The sequence below is a fragment of the Perca flavescens genome, chromosome 3 (genome assembly GCF_004354835.1).
Source record: "Perca flavescens isolate YP-PL-M2 chromosome 3, PFLA_1.0, whole genome shotgun sequence".
In the NCBI taxonomy this organism is placed as follows: Eukaryota; Metazoa; Chordata; class Actinopteri; order Perciformes; family Percidae; genus Perca; species Perca flavescens.
In genome coordinates this window covers 16,507,263-16,525,424 of record NC_041333.1, presented here as the reverse complement: position 1 = coordinate 16,525,424, position 18,162 = coordinate 16,507,263, and the positions used below count along the sequence as shown (strand labels likewise).

Sequence of the window (18,162 nt, the reverse complement as noted above, 5' to 3'; positions counted from 1 at the left end):
TGTCTGACACTTACCAACTAACTAACTATATCTCCCTTTCTCTTATCCTAACAGTCAACAGTGAGGATGTTGTCTCTACACGGCTGTACTTTGTGAACGCCTCCCTGCAGCGGGTGACCTTCTCCAGCTCGGTGGGGGTGTCCCTGCCCTGCCCTGCGGGCGGCGCCCCCCATGCCGCCCTGCGCTGGTACCTGGCCGCCGGAGACGACATTTACGACGTGCCCCATATCCGCCACGTGCATGCCAATGGCACCCTCCAGCTCTACCCCTTCTCCCCTTCCGCCTATAACAGCATTATCCACGACAACGAGTACTTCTGCACTGCTGAGAACCAAGCAGGCAAGATTCGTAGCCCCAGCATCCACATCAAAGCAGGTGAGGGATGGACACACTGGATGCAAACTAAGCCAATGTTCCTGGGCCAGTTTACTCATTTTTCTTACTTGCTGTATCGCATCAACACAATGCATGCATTTTTAAGGAATTTTGAATGGTGACATTACCCTAGTTTAGCTCAATTATTGGATGTCTCTTGAATCAATAAATGAAAGGAAGAACTGCATGCAGAGACATGAACTGTGAACTATCTTTTTAAAGAGTAATGAAACACTGCCTTTCCAGCATGTCCCCAATTCCTGCATATACTTGAAAAATCAACCAAAGTGAAGTGTGGGGGGGGCACAGCTCTGTGCTAAGCTAGCTCAGTAGCACATCCATTTGAGTGACAAGGAGAGCCTCCACAAGTTGGGGGTGTAAACATTTTGTGCCCACCTAAATTAGACTACCATGACATTTTTAGTATGCCATTATTAAATGGGATGGAGTCAGCTTGTAGCAGTGGTTACATTTTCACTCACTGTAATGTCCAACACCCTAAAATAGCATCATTTGAAAATTGATCTTAATGCTTTAATTAAAACAGTGAAGAAAAATCCAACATTTAAGGACACCAATTTCCATTGTTAATGAATCATAAATAAATAAATAAATGTTCTTCCTTAAAATACAGGGGGCATAAGTCAGTACACCCCTATGTTAAATATATATCATATGACACATGCCTTTGGTGTGGGAGACCTGGGTTCGATTCCCACTGCGATACATCAACCAATGTGTCCCTGAGCAAGACACTTAACCCCTAGTTGCTCCAGAGGCGTGCAACTTCTGATATATAGCAATTGTAAGTCGATTTGAATAAAAGCGTCAGCTAAATGACATGTAATGTAATGTAATGTAATGATACTATGATAAAGTTCCCTTGGCCTTTGGAATTAAAATAGCCCCACATCATCACATACCCTTCACCATACCTAGAGATTGGCATGGTTTTATTTCAGTTAGCCTAATAGCTGGTTTGATTTGCATTGAGAGATGATCTTATGGAAAGTACCCCATGTCAATTTCTAGGTATGGTGAAGAGTATGTGATGATGTGGGGCTATTTTAATTCCAAAGGCAAAGGGAACTTTATCAGGATGCATAGGATCCTGGATCCATAAAATAACTGGCCTTTAAAAATAAAAATCTGCCTGCCTCTGTGGGAATTTAAGATAGCGGTGTACTGACTTATGCCCCCTATATTTTAAGGAAAGACATTTATTTAGTTACGATACATTATTCATTCACAAAGAAAAATGGTGTCCTTAAAGGTTAAATTTTTCCTCATTTTTGTTAATTAAGGCATTAAGATCAATTTACAATTTTCAATTTTTTATTCCTCTTTTTAATCAACTTTAGCATGGGTGTATTCACTTCTGCTGAGCACTGTACTTCTCTCAGTCTTGACCCTGTGTTATAAAATGTATCTTTACGACAGACATGCAGCCACATAGAAAGTTGGTTTGGTGACCTGTCCGCACTCCATGCCAAGGTCAAAGCTGGAGAAAGGCGCTGAACACACTGAGGGAAGGTGTTACTGCTCTTTCTCACCCTCATCACACATACACATAAGCATCATAAACACATGCATATTTCCTAATGTAATACGCGGATACATGTGTACACACACACACACACACACACACACACACACACACACACACACACACACACACACACACACACACACACACACACACACACACACACACACACACACACACACACACACACATTCTTACATCCACACCAGCCTGTGCGTAGCTCATGCCAGAAAGCCTCCTGTCTCCCAGTCTCTCCATCTGTCCCTGGACTGGAAAGTCCCCTAACTACACACACACACACACACACACACACACACACACACACACACACACACACACACACACACACACACACAGAGATCCATTTTCTTCAAGCTGGCTCTTGGTGTTTAGTTGCCAGCTCTTTGTCAGGGTGTTTGGCAGGAAAGATTTTGGATAGTCAGCTACAGACATGGAAAGATGTGAACAGAATCGTTAAAAAAAGTGGATTTTCAGGTCATGGTAATAGCCAAGCAGACATTTTGACTGCGTTGATCAATCCTGCATGAAGAGACAGTCAGCAGTTCCCTACCCCACACCTAAATACGAACAAAATGATTTTGATGCTACTGGATTTTCTCCCTCACCACACGCACGCACGCACGCACGCACGCACGCACGCACGCACGCACGCACGCACGCACACACGCACGCACGCACGCACACCCATATGGCCTGTGTGGTCCCTAGAGGAGGACAGTCCCTCCAGCGTGAGAGTGACCTTCTAGCCAGCCTCAGTGTTGGGATGACCTTCCCGCCCAAATAATTACAACAATTAATCAATTAAATGCTGAGGCAACCACAAGTCCACAGCTCCATAACCAGGGCTCACGTGCATGTGTGTGCACCTCATTACCTCCAGAGTCACACACACACACACACACACACACACCCCTACAGTTGCCATGGGCGACAGAGGCGTGAGCGCTAGGGTGTGGTATGCCCTGTCTCAGGTGGCGCAGGAGAATGATGGCAGCTGACAGCTCGCAGTGTGACACCTCCCCCAAAAACCTGCCTTTCCCCCTTGCCATCCGTCTCGTCCTCCCTCCCTGCCTCTCTCTCTCTCTCTCTTCCTTCTCATCTTCTCTCTATCCCTCCCCCTCTTTCTCACCCTCTCCCATGCATGCTGATTGTGGGCCAATAATAGCACTAGCACCTGTCTGGATAGCTCTACATTTATGAAATGGTGGACTGCTTGTTTTCCTGTAAATGTTTTTATTTGTCTCTCTTGTTGTGGCTAATCTAGTTTTCTGCATTTATTTTTTATTCAAACTTCTTTGATAGCGTCTTTCTAAATACTAATCTAATGCAGAAATTTACTTTTAGTTTAAAAAACAATTTAACCATGTTTCATTAATCTCAAATGGAGTTTCAAGCGACAACTAAAGAACTATTGAATAAATACATTTAGGCCAAAAACTATTTACAGAAACAATCACTATATACTAAAGTGTGCATGGTACTCCAAGTATGGTCTTAATCCTGGACTGGTTCAAATGCATGCTTCTGATTTTTGTGTATGTATTTTCTTACTTTTTAGGCAGCAATTGGTTTCCATTCATTTCCATATGGTATAACAATTAACTAGCAAAGTTTTAACACTTGCTGGAGTTTCAGCAGTAATTCATCACATCAAACACAATGTCTGCATTCTTTTTTTCCCCAGCTAATGTTACATGGTCAATCAGTCTGAAGTACAGATCAATTTGTCTCAACAATTAGATAACTAGGAAATATAATTGAGCAGACTTGATGTTTACTGTGATGCATTGCACAACTCAAATAGACTTCAAGAGTCTGCCATTTAATTGTCATACCACATAGAAATTAATTGAATCCAATGGATTCTTTGAAGGAAGGAAAATGAAATTCAAAAGTCCATACAGAATGTTTTGCAAAATGCATGCCCTATACAATTTGAGTTTAAGTTAAATAAACATGCAAAATCAATGGTGAAGTCTTTAAAAAAAAAAAATGTTTTCAATAAACAAAAAGATAACATGAATTGAAAATATATTTGCTCATGCACAGTTCTCTTTTTTTCTTTCATGATGATTCATGATATCAAGAGAAAAAAAAAACTACACATATATTCATGTTTTATTACATAATAATAATGCATTATTAAATTATATGCAATGACAAGCAGAATCATTTCTGATAAATGTATTATTATTAATTTAACTTGGATTGGGACTTCTACCTGTTTCAGTCTGAAACAAAAGTTAACACATTACAGCGTGTGCGTGCAAGCGTGTGTGTGTGTGTGGCATATCTAGCAGTTTGGCAGGATCTATTGCCTCAGGATTAAGGCCTTGCTGTGTATCTCCTCTCACATCTGAGCATCTCCTCCTGATGCATTTCTTCACTTTCTCTTAAAGTGCTCATATTGTGCTTTTTGGCTTTTCCCCTTTCCTTTATTGTGTTATATATCTTTTTGTGCACGTTATAGGTTTACAAAGTCCACCTCAAAGGTACTTACCATCTTCCAGAGAAAACACTGTTCACAAACTGCTCCAAAAAGCTCTATTGTAGTCCAGCCTTTACTTCCGTGACAACGTGCGTCACTTTTTAACACACGTTATAATGCTCACCTAGCTGCTAGCATGGCACGCCCTCATGCTCTGCACTGCGCATGTGCGACTCCCAACAAAGATGGTACAGTAGCTAAAACAGAGAGCTCAACACACAGGGTGAAAAGCGGAGCTGCATCAATGTGCAATACAACACATATATGATGTTTTCTGAAAATTAAACCACATAAACCTATTCTGGTACAACCTCTAAATACAATTATGAACCTGAAAATAAGCATAACACGAGCACTTTAAGGATACACAAATCATTTTCACTTTTGGTAACAACTTAAGGGACCCAATTTAACTTAAAAAAGGAAAGCACACCTTTCACACATACAGTCAGTCATTACAGTCACTTGTGTCAGAAGTCACCCAAGTCCTCTTTATACAAAGTTAATAAAAGAAAATGAGGACACCTGGTCATGTAGCTCACCTCAGCTCCCCTTAGTACCGACTAAAACACACAAGCCTATACCGAGGCCCGGGCCAAGACAGCAGGTGTTAAGATCACTTTCCTTTATCTGCCCTCCTCATCTTTTCTCTGGCTGGCATTTCCTTACTAATACAATAAGTATGGTCCCTTGACCTGATACACAAGGACTGCTTTTTCTATACTATTATTCAATAGTGAAACCTGCATCCATTCATTTCTCCTGTTCGTCATTATTTTTCTCTTTCTCCTTCTCTGTGCTTTTGCTGCTCGCTTTATGAATAAGTAAATGCAGTATTTGGTTTCCCCGTCGTTAATTATTGAAGCGACAGTGATACAAGACTTGCCTCCCAGTGCACCCAGTGCACCAGACCCATGTTTTAGCTCGTTCCTAGGCAACCAGGCTGCATATAGTCAGGCATCAGTAACATCCTAATGATTCTGCTGCGCATGTGATGAGGGGGAGTGCAATTTACACACAAATCAGTTGGGCTACCATTTGCATCCTGTCACAAGGGTTAAGAGAATGAATATGTAATGTTTTTTTTTCTCTGTGTCTTTCATATTTTGGAAGAGGAACGTGTGTTAAATGACAATGCTATCACAACAGTTGCCTCTTATTGGAGCTGGTTACATGGTTGTGTACAAGGGTATGTTGCCATACAGGGCTTGTTTGAGAGGTTAGCAAGTGTAGGATGGGCTAAGGTCAAAGCACAGGAAGTACAAACTTAAGGTGACCTTGACTGAATTTTAACTCACACTGAACTGACATGTGACATCATTGCACCAAACATTTGCAAGCTGTCTAGCTGATTTTAAACACTCTATGAGAGGCACAGTGGGCATTGGGGATTTTTCCTGGTATTGACGAGAGGCAGCAGGGTCAATCAGAGAGTAAATAAATGATTGAAAGAATTGGCTCGGCCACAATAGCCGAGGCTACTCAGTTTATCCTAGCTATTGATCTGTACGTAGATCGAATCAATGAGAACCAGGAGCTGTTGGAATGAAGAATTGAAATAAAGACTTAATTGGAATTATTTGTCCTTTTTTAGTTTTGACTTGTTTACAAATGAGGCTTCAGCTCACATTAGCGTCCTGTGTGTCAGGTGGCCATAGTGAGACATGATATGCTCTCCAGAGGATATCTTTCTGCGACCATTAATTTAGCTGAGGTACAAAGCAGCATCAGCCACACAACAATAGATTTAGATGGACCCAAAATCCAATGTTCTAAACCTCATCTATGTTTGGTATGGTCACATATGTTGCAAGGTTGAATTTCAACAGTGCTGAAGGAATAGTCCCCACTCTACTCCAGTCTTGGCTCCGTCACAAGTCAGGAAAGAAGAAAGAAAGGGTCCAAGGTTCAGCCATTTATGAAAAAGTAGAACAGTGTAAAAGCAATGGACAGAATCAGACAAAGACTTGGGAGATTAAACCCTGGACTTTAAGGTGAAAGACTCCCCACCATTTGGACAAGGACATCGGCTTTGGTTCCACTGGGTTCCAGTGACAGTGGCGGCTGGCATAAAGCATTATTAATGACCAAGGAAGCTGGCCTTCAGGCTAGGCGTTAATTATATCACTGGAGAGCTGGGGGAGAGAGCGAAAACACCAGAGGGCGGGGCCACTCCCTGTGTTGTGTATGTGTGTATGTGTGTTTTACATTGTTAAGCCATTACTGTCCTCATTTCTAAGGGAAGCCTGGTTGAATAGTTGTGATAGATTGTGATGCCAGAAACACTCCCTAACATCAGACCCTGATTTCTGTAATGTTCTTTTCATCTTACTCATGTCAGATAGTCAAATTGTTGTATATGTCAAAGATACTTAAGAGAAATGTGGCAACGCCCCTTTATACAAATGAGATCAGGGTGGAGGGTTAAGCCCACACACTTCTCACATCAGCTCAGTTCAGAAAGCACAGGCCTGCGTTCATCCAGTCAAGCTAGCATGCCCTTGAACTACCTGTCTCTCCTCCTCACCAAAATAATCCATTAATTTAATTTCCCTTTACTTCATTTATTTAATGAAAATGTATGCTCTGATTCAGCATTTCACATTTCTCACTAATCTAAATGTGACAGAGTTAACTGGAGAGATAATTTTGTTAGCTACAGGCTACTGTTTTCATCATTAAGCCCGTCTTAATCACCAGCATCCTTTCTGTACACTGGCACAGATTCACAGCCTAGTGCTCCGCATGACATGTGCAGGGAGTGTGTGTTTTTGATGCCTGGCGCCTGCATGTGACAGGTCCATCGGCCGTGAGCAACTCTCCACTCCTCGCCGTCGCATAGCATCTGTGGCGTTGTTCTTTAAAAGGCCAAGGGCTGCTCACTGTGTATCCCCTTCAACACAGCTCTGTGTCACCCTTCCTTACAATCATAGTGTGACTTCAAATCTGGGGGTAAATAGAGAAATGCTGGCTTAATGGGGTTGAACGGGACACCAGACAAGTTTGTTTACAAGACCTGCCCCGGCTTTTGCTATGGGTTAAACAGGAAAGAAGGATGTCAACTGTACAGTGTCAACATGTGTAGTAAAGAGGAGTGAGTTGTTGTCTTTTATACAGTGCTGAAACAATAAGTCGATTAATCAATTAACTCATTGACAGAAGTTTTTATAATTTGCTAAGCCATTTATGAAACAAATATTTTCTGGTTCCAGCTTCGTAAATGTAACAATTTAATGCTCTGTTCAATATCTTGACAAATTAAACATCTTTGGGTTTTGGACTGTTCTCCGGACAAAACCAGCAATGTGAAGAGGTCACCTTGGGCTCTGGGAAATAAATCAATGTAAGAAAAGTTACTGCTACCATTCATAGTAGTACAATGTTGCATGGTAACATCACAACCATCCGCCAATGGTTTGGTATCATGAAGGCCTAAAATGCCAAACATTCTTAGGTTTCAGCTTTTCAAATGTGACCATTTGATGATTGACTATGTTTTATATCATTATACATTTAATATCTTTGGGGTTTGGACTGTTGCTGACGACAAAACAGGCAATTTGAAGACATAATCTTGGGCTCTTGGAAATTGTGATGGACATTTTTAACTGTTTCCTGGGGTTCTCTGACAAAATCACGTTAAGCCCACTTTTTTCCACAATACAAACTATGTTAGTAACTTTCACCACTTTGTCATCGGTTAAAACTAAAGATCAGGTTTGTTCAGCCTTATACTGAGACATCCTCTATCACCACCAACCACCATCCTTCCATTGACTAACTTCCGCTGTTTTCTCCACACCTCAGTATTCAGGGAGCCCTACACAGTCCGTGTGGCCGATCAACGCTCCATGCGGGGTAATGTCGCCGTGTTCAAGTGCCTCATCCCCTCAGCCGTCCAGGAGTACGTCAGCGTGGTGTCCTGGGAGAAAGACACCGTCTCCATCGTCCCAGGTAGGAAATTTAGCCAATGATAGTGATTAAAGGCTCATCAAAAACACAAAAAGCCCCACATCCACCTTGTGTCCTCTCTCGCAGATATCTAATGTCACTGCAAACTCCATTCGTGTGACCATGTGAGTTATATTTGGCTGAGTGCATGCTCGCTGTGTTTGATCAGGTGGTGGATAATAATGGAAAGCAAATGATCTAATGTCATCTCAATATGTCAATGGAACATCTGCCCTTAGAGAAATGAGAAATCTCTCCAGTTATTTTTAGACTGAATAAATCCCAAACCACATATACTGTGTTCTGTCAGTTTAGTAAAAATGGTTTTCTATCATATTTGATTGTAATGAAGTTTTTTTTCCTTGTTTGTGATTGTTGAGAGCCCTTAATCGATACCAATCAATCTAATTGTGTCTTTGACATCTCTTGTTTTGTCAGTGAAAGAAGCTGGAGGAAGGTTTAAAAAGAAAGGTCCAATCATTCAAAAATAAGTCTGATGAAATGGCCTTTGCTTGGCACATCTCTGGCTCCTCACTCACTAACTGACACCGCTGTGGTTAATAGCTGTGTTACAGGGATAAATCAGACATTAGTAGACGTGTGTGTGTGTGTGTGTGTGTGTGTGTGTGTGTGTGTGTGTGTGTGTGTGTGAGTGAAGGACAGAGGGGCGTGTGTGGGCTGGGAGGGGGATCTAATTTGATGAAGTGATAGATCTGTTTAGCTGCTCATCACAGTCACCCAAAAGAGAGCAGCCACACCTCTAGGGCTCTGCTGTGTCTAGAGCTGTTCTCTCTGCTGCGTCTGATCCTCTATTCAAATCATTCCATGTCAAGTGAGGAATAATATCAGTTTGAAACTGAGCCTCCTGCATGCTGCTGTATGTCCGGTCTACGTGTGCTGTGTGTGTGTGCAGGCTTGTGCGGTGCAGTGTTAACATTTGCACCGTGAGTAATGGCAAATTGCAGGGTGTCAGATGAGACTGTTAGGTCAGATGATACGTATTGCTCCCTCTAGCCCTTATCTCGGTGTCTGATACCGAGCACCCCTTTCATCTCTCTCAATAGTGTGTGTATAGAGGTGTATGTGTGTATTTGTGTGTCTCTTTGTATGGCTCTGTCCTTCACACGGTAGCACTCATTGATCCGGCACAGCTGTGTGTGTGTGTGTGTGTGTGTGTGTGTGTGTGTGTGTGTGTGTGTGTGTGTGTGTGTGTGTGTGTGTGTGTGTGTGTGTGTGTGTGTGTGTGTGTGTGTGTGTGTGTGTGTGTGTGTGTGTGTGTGTGTGTGTGTGTGTGTGTGTGTGTGTGTGTGGCCTGAGGGGGGTTTCCAGTCTGGATCGATAAAGCTTGCTGTTGGATTCCCCTCTCTCTAGTCACGGATCCCTCAGTGTGAGTGTGGTGAGACCGGGCCTGTCTGTTTGATGGTAAAACATGCACATATGAACAAGCAAGAGCATGTGTGTGGACATGTACACACAGACACACACACACATTCACATGAGCAGCTTTCTGTGACTAAGCTGATCGGGAGAAGTCATCCATATGCTTCAATTAAAAATCTGTAATATAATTTCAATACAATACCATTATTTACAGAATATTCTTATCAATAATTTCTTGTAAAACTTCATATGTTTTGATCATGTCCAGATGTTAAAAAAATTGATAAAATTATTATGTATGTATGATATTTATATACAGTATACAATACAGTTTATTCTTGGAGTGGTAAAGAATATGAAACATCCTTTTAGAGCTAAAATAATTAGTTGATTAATCAATTATCAATAGCTTCTTCAATGTGTGGATTTTCTGTTTTCTCTGTGGTATTGTAAACAGAATATTTTTGGGTTGCCCAAAACAAGACATGCAGTGTGATGGACATTTTATAGACAAAATGATTGATTGATTAATCCAGAAAATAATCGTTAGGTTATTCCATAACGAAAAATATCATCCTACAGTAAACCATCTGAATTTGCATTGGAAAAGTTTGAGAGCTTTTTTGTTTTCCATCTCTCTCTCACTCTCTCCTTCTCTCTCCAGGGCTGATGAATAGGTCTTATTAGTAGCACAATGCTCCTCTTCTTCTTTCCGTCTGTCTTTGGCTTGACGCCTCCTCTCATCTCTTTCCCTCCCTGGTACAGACTGGTGGCCTGTTTCAGCATCATGGCCACACACACATGAACGCACGCACACACACATACACACGCAAGCGCCCCTTCTACCCCACTACATTCCACAACACACCTCATCCATCCATCCATCCATCCATCCATCCACTCCATTTATCAGCTCCTGGTAACATGTACATATTTCTCTCTTTCGATAGCACTCGAGATGCTCTAGTGGTTTGCCATTTATTAGGAAAAGTGTATGCCAAGGTATTGGCTTGACACATGTCACACAGACGGCTGTGTTGGTCAATAAAGCTGAGTTTGAATGGGCTTTGATGAAGAGGCAGGAGGGTGTTTGCTGACAGCTGGCCTCACTGCGAGACGACCCTGCCTGGGTGTCGTGTCAGTATTTGACAGCCAAATCTGTTTGCGTTGAGGCCCGTTCACCGAGCAATGTAGGGGGGGAGTAGACAGATAGATAGACAAGTAGACAGTCAAACAGAGGAGGGCTTTGTGTGTTGACTGGCTATCCTGGTTTTGACTCCCCTGTCATACCTCCCCTTCTCTTGCTATCTCTCTATCTAGCCATGTCTCTCCCTCTAATTGATGGTTTGCTGGTATAGCCGGTTAGAAAATTAGCATTTGTTTGCTTGTCAGTTAGGGAACTGAAAGAGGATGCTCTGTTGACGGATGTGTATGAAGGAACTTCATTTGTGTGTGCATGTGTGTGTCACTGTGTTAGTATCCATCTCCTCCAGTTGGAGCTTAAAACAGTGTGAGTTTTATCTGGTCACCATGGTAACGGGTGCGAACCGGCGGGCGGAATGAGGAAGGTGTGAGGATGCATCACTGCCTGATTTTTATTAGTGCATCACCATGGCTCAGCTCTTGCGCACACACACACACACACACACACACACACACACACACACACACACACACACACACACACACACACACACACACACACACACACAAACACACAAACACAAACACACACACACAGATGACATAGCTGCATATTTATGTATATTTGAGGGACAGGTAGCGAGGATACACGTCGTCACTGTTAGGAGAACCAACTTTTTGGTTTGTAGGTGCTTGCTGTGTGCCAGTGCAATACACATTAGAGCACCAACAAACAAGAATAGGTAACAAGAAATTACATAACAGACTTGCCAAAGATATGTTTGAAGGCATTTAGCCAGTGTGTCATGTTACATAGTTTAAAAACAAACATGATAATGACTATCAGCCAATAAATCTCAAATATCAGTAACGGTATCTGCCTCGATAATCGAGTATCGGTCGGGCTACTACAAATAAGCATAATCTTTAGTACTCTGTTGGTCTGTAAGAACCACTTCTAATGTTAATCCTCAGTAAATACTGCTTCTATCAAAATGCTAAAAATATTCTGGAAATCTTTTCTGGAAATATTCACAGGCCTGTGCTTGAATTTGTGCTATATGTAGTTAGTTCAGTCTCTTCGGCGTTAACATGAGGAAAACGTGAAAAGAATATACAGAGAGTTCAGTTTTTTGTGTTTTATTTTATCTTATGTTGAAATGAATAAAGAAATCGGACCATTCCTCAGATGCAAACATCATGTTTATGTGAATCACAAAACATACTGTGGTTGAATATATTAAAGTAGTGACACCTGAGTAGCTTCATTAAATGTTGAAGAAAACATTGACCGTGTGTCATATTGCAGTAATATATCAGGCTGCTAAGGAATATATGCTTTAACCAACCTGATTTAATTGTTAAATTTCATACAATCTGCTACTTTTTTTTTTAAAGAAAAGATGTATATAGAATATTAAAATAACATGAATAATAACTTCCTGTGAAGTTAAAAGTTCCTTTGGAAACACGCAGTATGGCTGAGATTGTAGAGTACTCCTCCTCTTCTGCTATATTACATGGAGAGGCTTCAGAATGAAAGAATACCACTAGAGAAAGACACAAAGTGATAGATATGTAGATAGATAGATTGAAGCTATCTATCTATTAATTGAATCATTGTTTGGTTGATATAGTGGAAGAGCGACAGAGACCAGGGAGAGTATCAAGGGTGTGAAAAAGTGTGATGTCTGTGTTTTTGCATTCATTGATTGAGGTTGTTTAATCCCCCTTTTCTTTCACACACACTGCCTCACTCTCTCTGTGAAGTGTAGCGTCACCACAGCTGCTGCAGCTTCTGTCCCAGTCTCCATTTTGTGGCCACTCTGCAGAGGCCCTATACTCTCTCTACCCCTCTGTCTATCCACTCTTCTCTTAACTTTATCTCTCTCTCTCTCTCTCTCACGCTTCCTTTCTAGAGGCACTTATTAGGAGATGAAGTGACAAAGCATCGTCTTTTCCTTCCACTCCATCAAACCTGAAAGTGAACAACAGATAGGCACAAAAAATGGCAGAATAGGCAAAAAAAGAAAGACAAAGTGGCACAAAAGCTTGACATGCTAAATTATGCAGATGGCAAAGTGGGCATAGGATGGAAAGATAATGGAATGAGGCGGCTAGGTATATGAGAACGTCTGAGAAGATGGGCAGATGGACAAAGAGAGAGGTGTGTGTGCTCAGTTTTCTTGTTGTCCCCAGCACCCCAGGGAGAAAGAGGAGGCCAGGGGCTCTAAAGTCACCATGTCCTGCCATTAAAGATGCATCTGACAAGTGCTTAATGCCCCCCCACACACACACACACACACACACACACACACACGCACGCACACACGCACACACCTACCCCCTCTCCTCCATCTCTCTTTCTCAGTTAGACTTTTTTTTTTTTTTTTATTCATCCCATTTTCTGACCATTAACCATTACACACATTGTGCACATCTATGTGTTTGTCTTTTGGGATGGTAGCAGTTTGTGCCTGTGTGAAGGGTGAGGGGAAGAGGGCAATGGGTAGCTGTGGAGGGGAAATAGGTGGTGTTTACTTATTGATGTGTGTTTATGGGCTGTGTGCGTGTGTTTGTGCGTGCGTGAACCTGGCAGTTATTTGTGTTAGGTTGGGTTATTTATTCAGCACTCGTGTTTGGATGTTTTACAGAGAGAACAGGTGCAGAGCGACTCTGAGCGCGCTCTGTGTGAGTGGACTCTGTGTGTGTGCGTTAGTGAGACAGACAGAGAGAGTAAGACACAGGGGCATTCACTGCTGTCCAGTCACTGATAGGGTCACAATGTGTATCTGAGTGGTTGACATCATTCTAGTTTGAAAGGAAATGCTGATTTGTAGCTTTTAAGATACACAATAAATATACATAATGTGCAGGTTATTTGTTGAATTACAGACATACAGACAAAACATATTACTACGTGCACAGGAACATGGATGTTCTGTGTAGAGATTGAAATGGCGGGAGAGATGGAGGGAGATTGAAGGAGGGAGGGAGGGAGGAAGGAAGTGAGAGAGGGCTGTGCACGAGGAGAATTTCAATGGCACTCCAATCATGCAGGCAGTCTCGTTAGCCCAGGGAACATTTGCATAGCGCTTCGGCGAATTCATTTGGCCTTACTCAGAGAAGATGGCTCCCTTTCCTCTCTGCTAGTTAGTTATTCATTAACCACACTCAGCCAAGGTGTGTGCGAGTACATGCATGCAAATCTGTGTGTTTCTGTTTCTGACCTGCCGGCTGACATGTTTTTGATTTTATACTGTATAGTCATTGTTTGTGCATGCTTGCTGTGTTTGCAACGCCATGTTGCGTCTGCATCTTTCTGACTGAATGGATAAGTTCCTTGTTGGATCCTACTGCATATAAACTTACATTAGTAGTGTAAGTACGTGCCAGCAGACAGAATCACTGTCAGATATTTTGCCACATGCAGAACCGACGTCAGAGCATTACTCATCACCCACCATGATCTCGCCAACACCCTTTTCCTCAACCAGTGATGCTGTGCCTCAACTTTGTCTATCACTGCTGCATTCTTCCTCCTCCTCCTCCTCCTCCTCCTCCTCTTCCTCCTCCAGCCCGAGAACTTAATTAGGGAAAAATACATGATGGGGGTTCAGACATTTAGATCTATACTTTAGGTCATCACTTATGGGCATCATGACTTGTTACTTTTAGGGTGGGGTAAGAGCAGGGGCGTAGCACAAAATTCTGGGCCCTGTAGAAAGGCATTTTCTATGGGCCCCTCCCCGCATCCACAGCTATTAATTCTAACATCTTTTTGGGCCCTCCTCACATGAGGTCCCTGAGTACTCAGTCACCCAACTTTTGTATTCATAGAAACAGCAAAATTTCAAAGTGGCTTATTTGGTGCATATTTTTCCATGCAGCTCTCAGTCTCGGCCCTCCTTCGCTACCAGATGGGTCTGACCCATGAGTTTGCTGTGGGAGCACTGCCCCCCTGGTGGCTGAAAAGGATAATTGCATTGTTTAAAAAAAATGAGTGGAATAATTACGTCTGGCATGACCAGATATTTTATAAATAACGCAAAACAACTAAATGGTGGTAGGTAATACATCTGATTTCATATACTGCTTTAGTAAAAAAAAAAATTTCCTGGCTGACGATGGGAGCAGCAGGATGCAAAAAACGAAAATTACTGTTGCACTATGTCTGGACACCTTGCTGTGCCAAGGTTGCAATAAAGTTTTCCTAAATGCCACATTTGATGTCAGCTTACTAATTGATTGCGGGTTTTGTGTAGATTTGGACTTACGTTTATTCCACTTTGTTTAAACGGTGAAGTGGAAGAAGCCTAGCAACGAGTCCATAGCAACCAGTTTGTGTGTTGAATTTGTTACCCAGAGTGCTTTCTGATAGTCGTAGTTAGCTTTGTAGCAACTCATTTGGCAACGGCTTGAATGTAACGGATGTTCATTAATGTCAAAAAGTTACGCACTAAAGCTGTAAATGGCACACAGTTTGGTCTGTTATTTTTTGCTGGGAATTATTTGAAAAAAAGGATCCATATAAATGATTTGAAGATAAACATCTACATCAGCTTTATTGACTTAATAGGTGCCCTGTGAAGTTTCCTTGTAAGCTAAAAAATTAAATATTTATATATTATATTATTATTATATTATATATATAAATATATATATAATATAATATATATTAGTTTTATTTGCATTGAGTGTTAACTCATAAACCCCATTGTGTGCATCTCAAGGCCTCACAAATGTGTTCAGTGCATGAAATTCATGTTTAATAGATTGCAGTTTTCTTCTTCATTAACTTTCTTTGTGCTGTTAATCAGCAGAATAGCGTGAAACCAACAACAGAATGTGAATTGTGCACGCTTGCTTGTGCACAATCCAAACAAGCAGGGACGCACTCGAAAATACATGGTCACTAGTGCTATAAGTGGTCAACAACTCCACAGAGAACCTTTTTAAAGTAATCATTTATTCACAAGCAATAATTTAAAAATATTTTAATATTTATAATACTAATTTGTATTTTCAGGAGCATGAGAGGAAGGTCCTGGGCGTAAATAAATTGTGATATATTACAGAAATATAATGTTAACATACCCATACGTTATTGGACAAATATTACTCTCTGGATTTTTGCCCAACATAACAAATGACCCCCAACAAGTCCTGGCCCTAAACTTGAGAGACTGACATACATTGTGCATGTTAAAGGCCAAAAACTATTGTGATTGTGAGTATGTTTATAAAGAGAGAAAGGTGAAAAATAAACTAAAAGTAAGAAAGCCAATCGAGCATGTGCACATTTGGTGCACGTGTCGTTATAGACGTGCATGTGATTGTGCGTGTTTGTGTTTTAGTAGCGGGGTGGGGGCAGGGCAATATGAGAGATATCCTGTTCAGACACAGCCCCTCTGGAGCTGACTTAATGACCCGTGACCTGAAGATGTACATGCTTGGGAAGAAGAGAGGGTGGGAGGCAGGGTAACCGAGGAGGGACAGAAGGGGAGCAGCAGGATAAGAAAGGTGGTGGGTTGAGGAACTGGGAACAAAATGGATGAAAACTGCAGCAAATAAAGCAGACTGAGAGATGCAAATGTGTCCTCTGTGACGCGTCAGTATCTCTTGCAGGCACGCTGGGATGCGTCTTGACTTGACCACAGTCATATCCATCAGCTGGAGGAGTTCCTCCTCTTACATCTTTCCTACTGTCTTTGCTGCTTTCACTTATTTTTCTTTATTTCTTTCTTGTATCTTGCTCATAGATCACAGGTAATCAAAGTTAGGATGGAGACAGCCAGCAGCGCTCTGACATGCTGCCCACAATGGACACAGGCAGCGAGAGAAAGATAGAGAGCCTCAAAGTCAAAAAAGGACAGGGAGATAAAGGTAGAATAACTTGGAAGGGGAGTGGGCAGAAGAAATAGAAATAGATTGGCACAGTTTACCTGCTCTACTCATTTTTTCTTTTTCAGTTTCTTCTACGTTTCCCCTGTCCTGCCTTCCAACCTCGCCAAACCTCTGCCATATATGTTCATTTAAACTGTGTAGCAGCCTGTGTGGATGTCGTGTGTGAGAGCCCTCACTGACCCTACTGACTCTATGCTTTATTAATAGCTAATCAATGGTCTCTCTGGGGTGTATAGGATGCCCTGAGGACTGCCACAAGACATATGCTGGGTTGTAATCACACACACACACACACACACACACACACACACACACACACACACACACACACACACACACACACACACACACACACAGAGATATTTCCGCAAACACAAGTCAATAGTTCATTGAAGTCAGTGGAGTATAACACATGTAAATGTCTATCTTGCCAATAGTGTTTTTAAGGTTTTCATTATGTTTTTATTTAGACACAATGGTCCAAGTAGCTCTGATCCATTAGACTGTTTCAGATTTGTCCTTCATATTCCCTGATTTGGTTTGTTTGCATCATAAATGCACTCTCTTTCTCATTTTCTCTGTTACCTCCGCCTCCTAGGGTTCTCTTAGTGCTTGACTTGACATTTATTCCTCTCAAGCGTTTATCAGGCCCACCTGACTGCCTCTTGTTTTGCATCATTATTTTCCTTCCCTTTCTGCTATTTTCAGCGTGCCTGCCCTCTTCCTATTCTTCCTTCACCTTCTTATTTGCTCCGCTCTCACTTTCTGTATCTTAGCTCTTGGTATTTTGAAAGTGCAGTCTGTTTTTGTGTGTGTTGTGTATGTGTATGTGTGTGTGGGTCTGTTTTGTTCATGTGCATAGCCATTGTTTTACAATGCCCAGGGCAATGCAAGTTTTCTGTTCCACTCTGTCTCACTGGAGACATTGTTTGAAAACAGCGATATGATTTTCAGACATCCCTTGTGAGGAATCCTCCCATGTTTTTCCTTTTTACCGCCCTTCTCTCCTTCCTAGTCAACCCTCACTGAGCTAATGGCTCACTTCTAACTCACTTCCTGTACTGTCACATGTTGCATGGAAAGCTCTCCTTTGCCACACATAAATTACAGCTAAATTACATGTTTTACAATTTGTATGCCATCATGTGTGCATTTTAGCATCCCAAACTAAATGAAAGGCTGAGGCTAGCAATATTCTATACTTTTGACATTGTCAACAAATCCCATGAAAAGACCAAAACCAATAAACTCTCAACCAGTCTCTCTCTCCCAGTCTTTCTATGGCTCTCAGCCCCAAGCCCAAATATTATATATATAAAGATCTTTAAAAATTGCTCAAAAATGTATACTT

The 18,162-nt window shown here is 41.7% G+C and overlaps 1 protein-coding gene across 2 annotated transcripts in view; it reads left to right on the top strand.

Moving 5' to 3' along the window:
- Window positions 1-60: 60 nt before the first annotated feature.
- dscaml1 (Down syndrome cell adhesion molecule like 1) overlaps window positions 61-18,162 on the top strand; it is a 104,389-nt gene continuing 86,287 nt past the window's right edge. Inside the window, exons 1-2 of one of the 2 annotated variants that reach the window (XM_028573259.1) lie at window positions 61-375; window positions 8,238-8,384. In XM_028573259.1, coding sequence (XP_028429060.1) covers window positions 8,282-8,384 — 103 coding nt within the window. In that variant the 5' untranslated portion in view covers window positions 61-375; window positions 8,238-8,281. The remainder of the gene's footprint in view (window positions 376-8,237; window positions 8,385-18,162) is intronic. The other variant, XM_028573260.1, reaches the window with a different exon arrangement.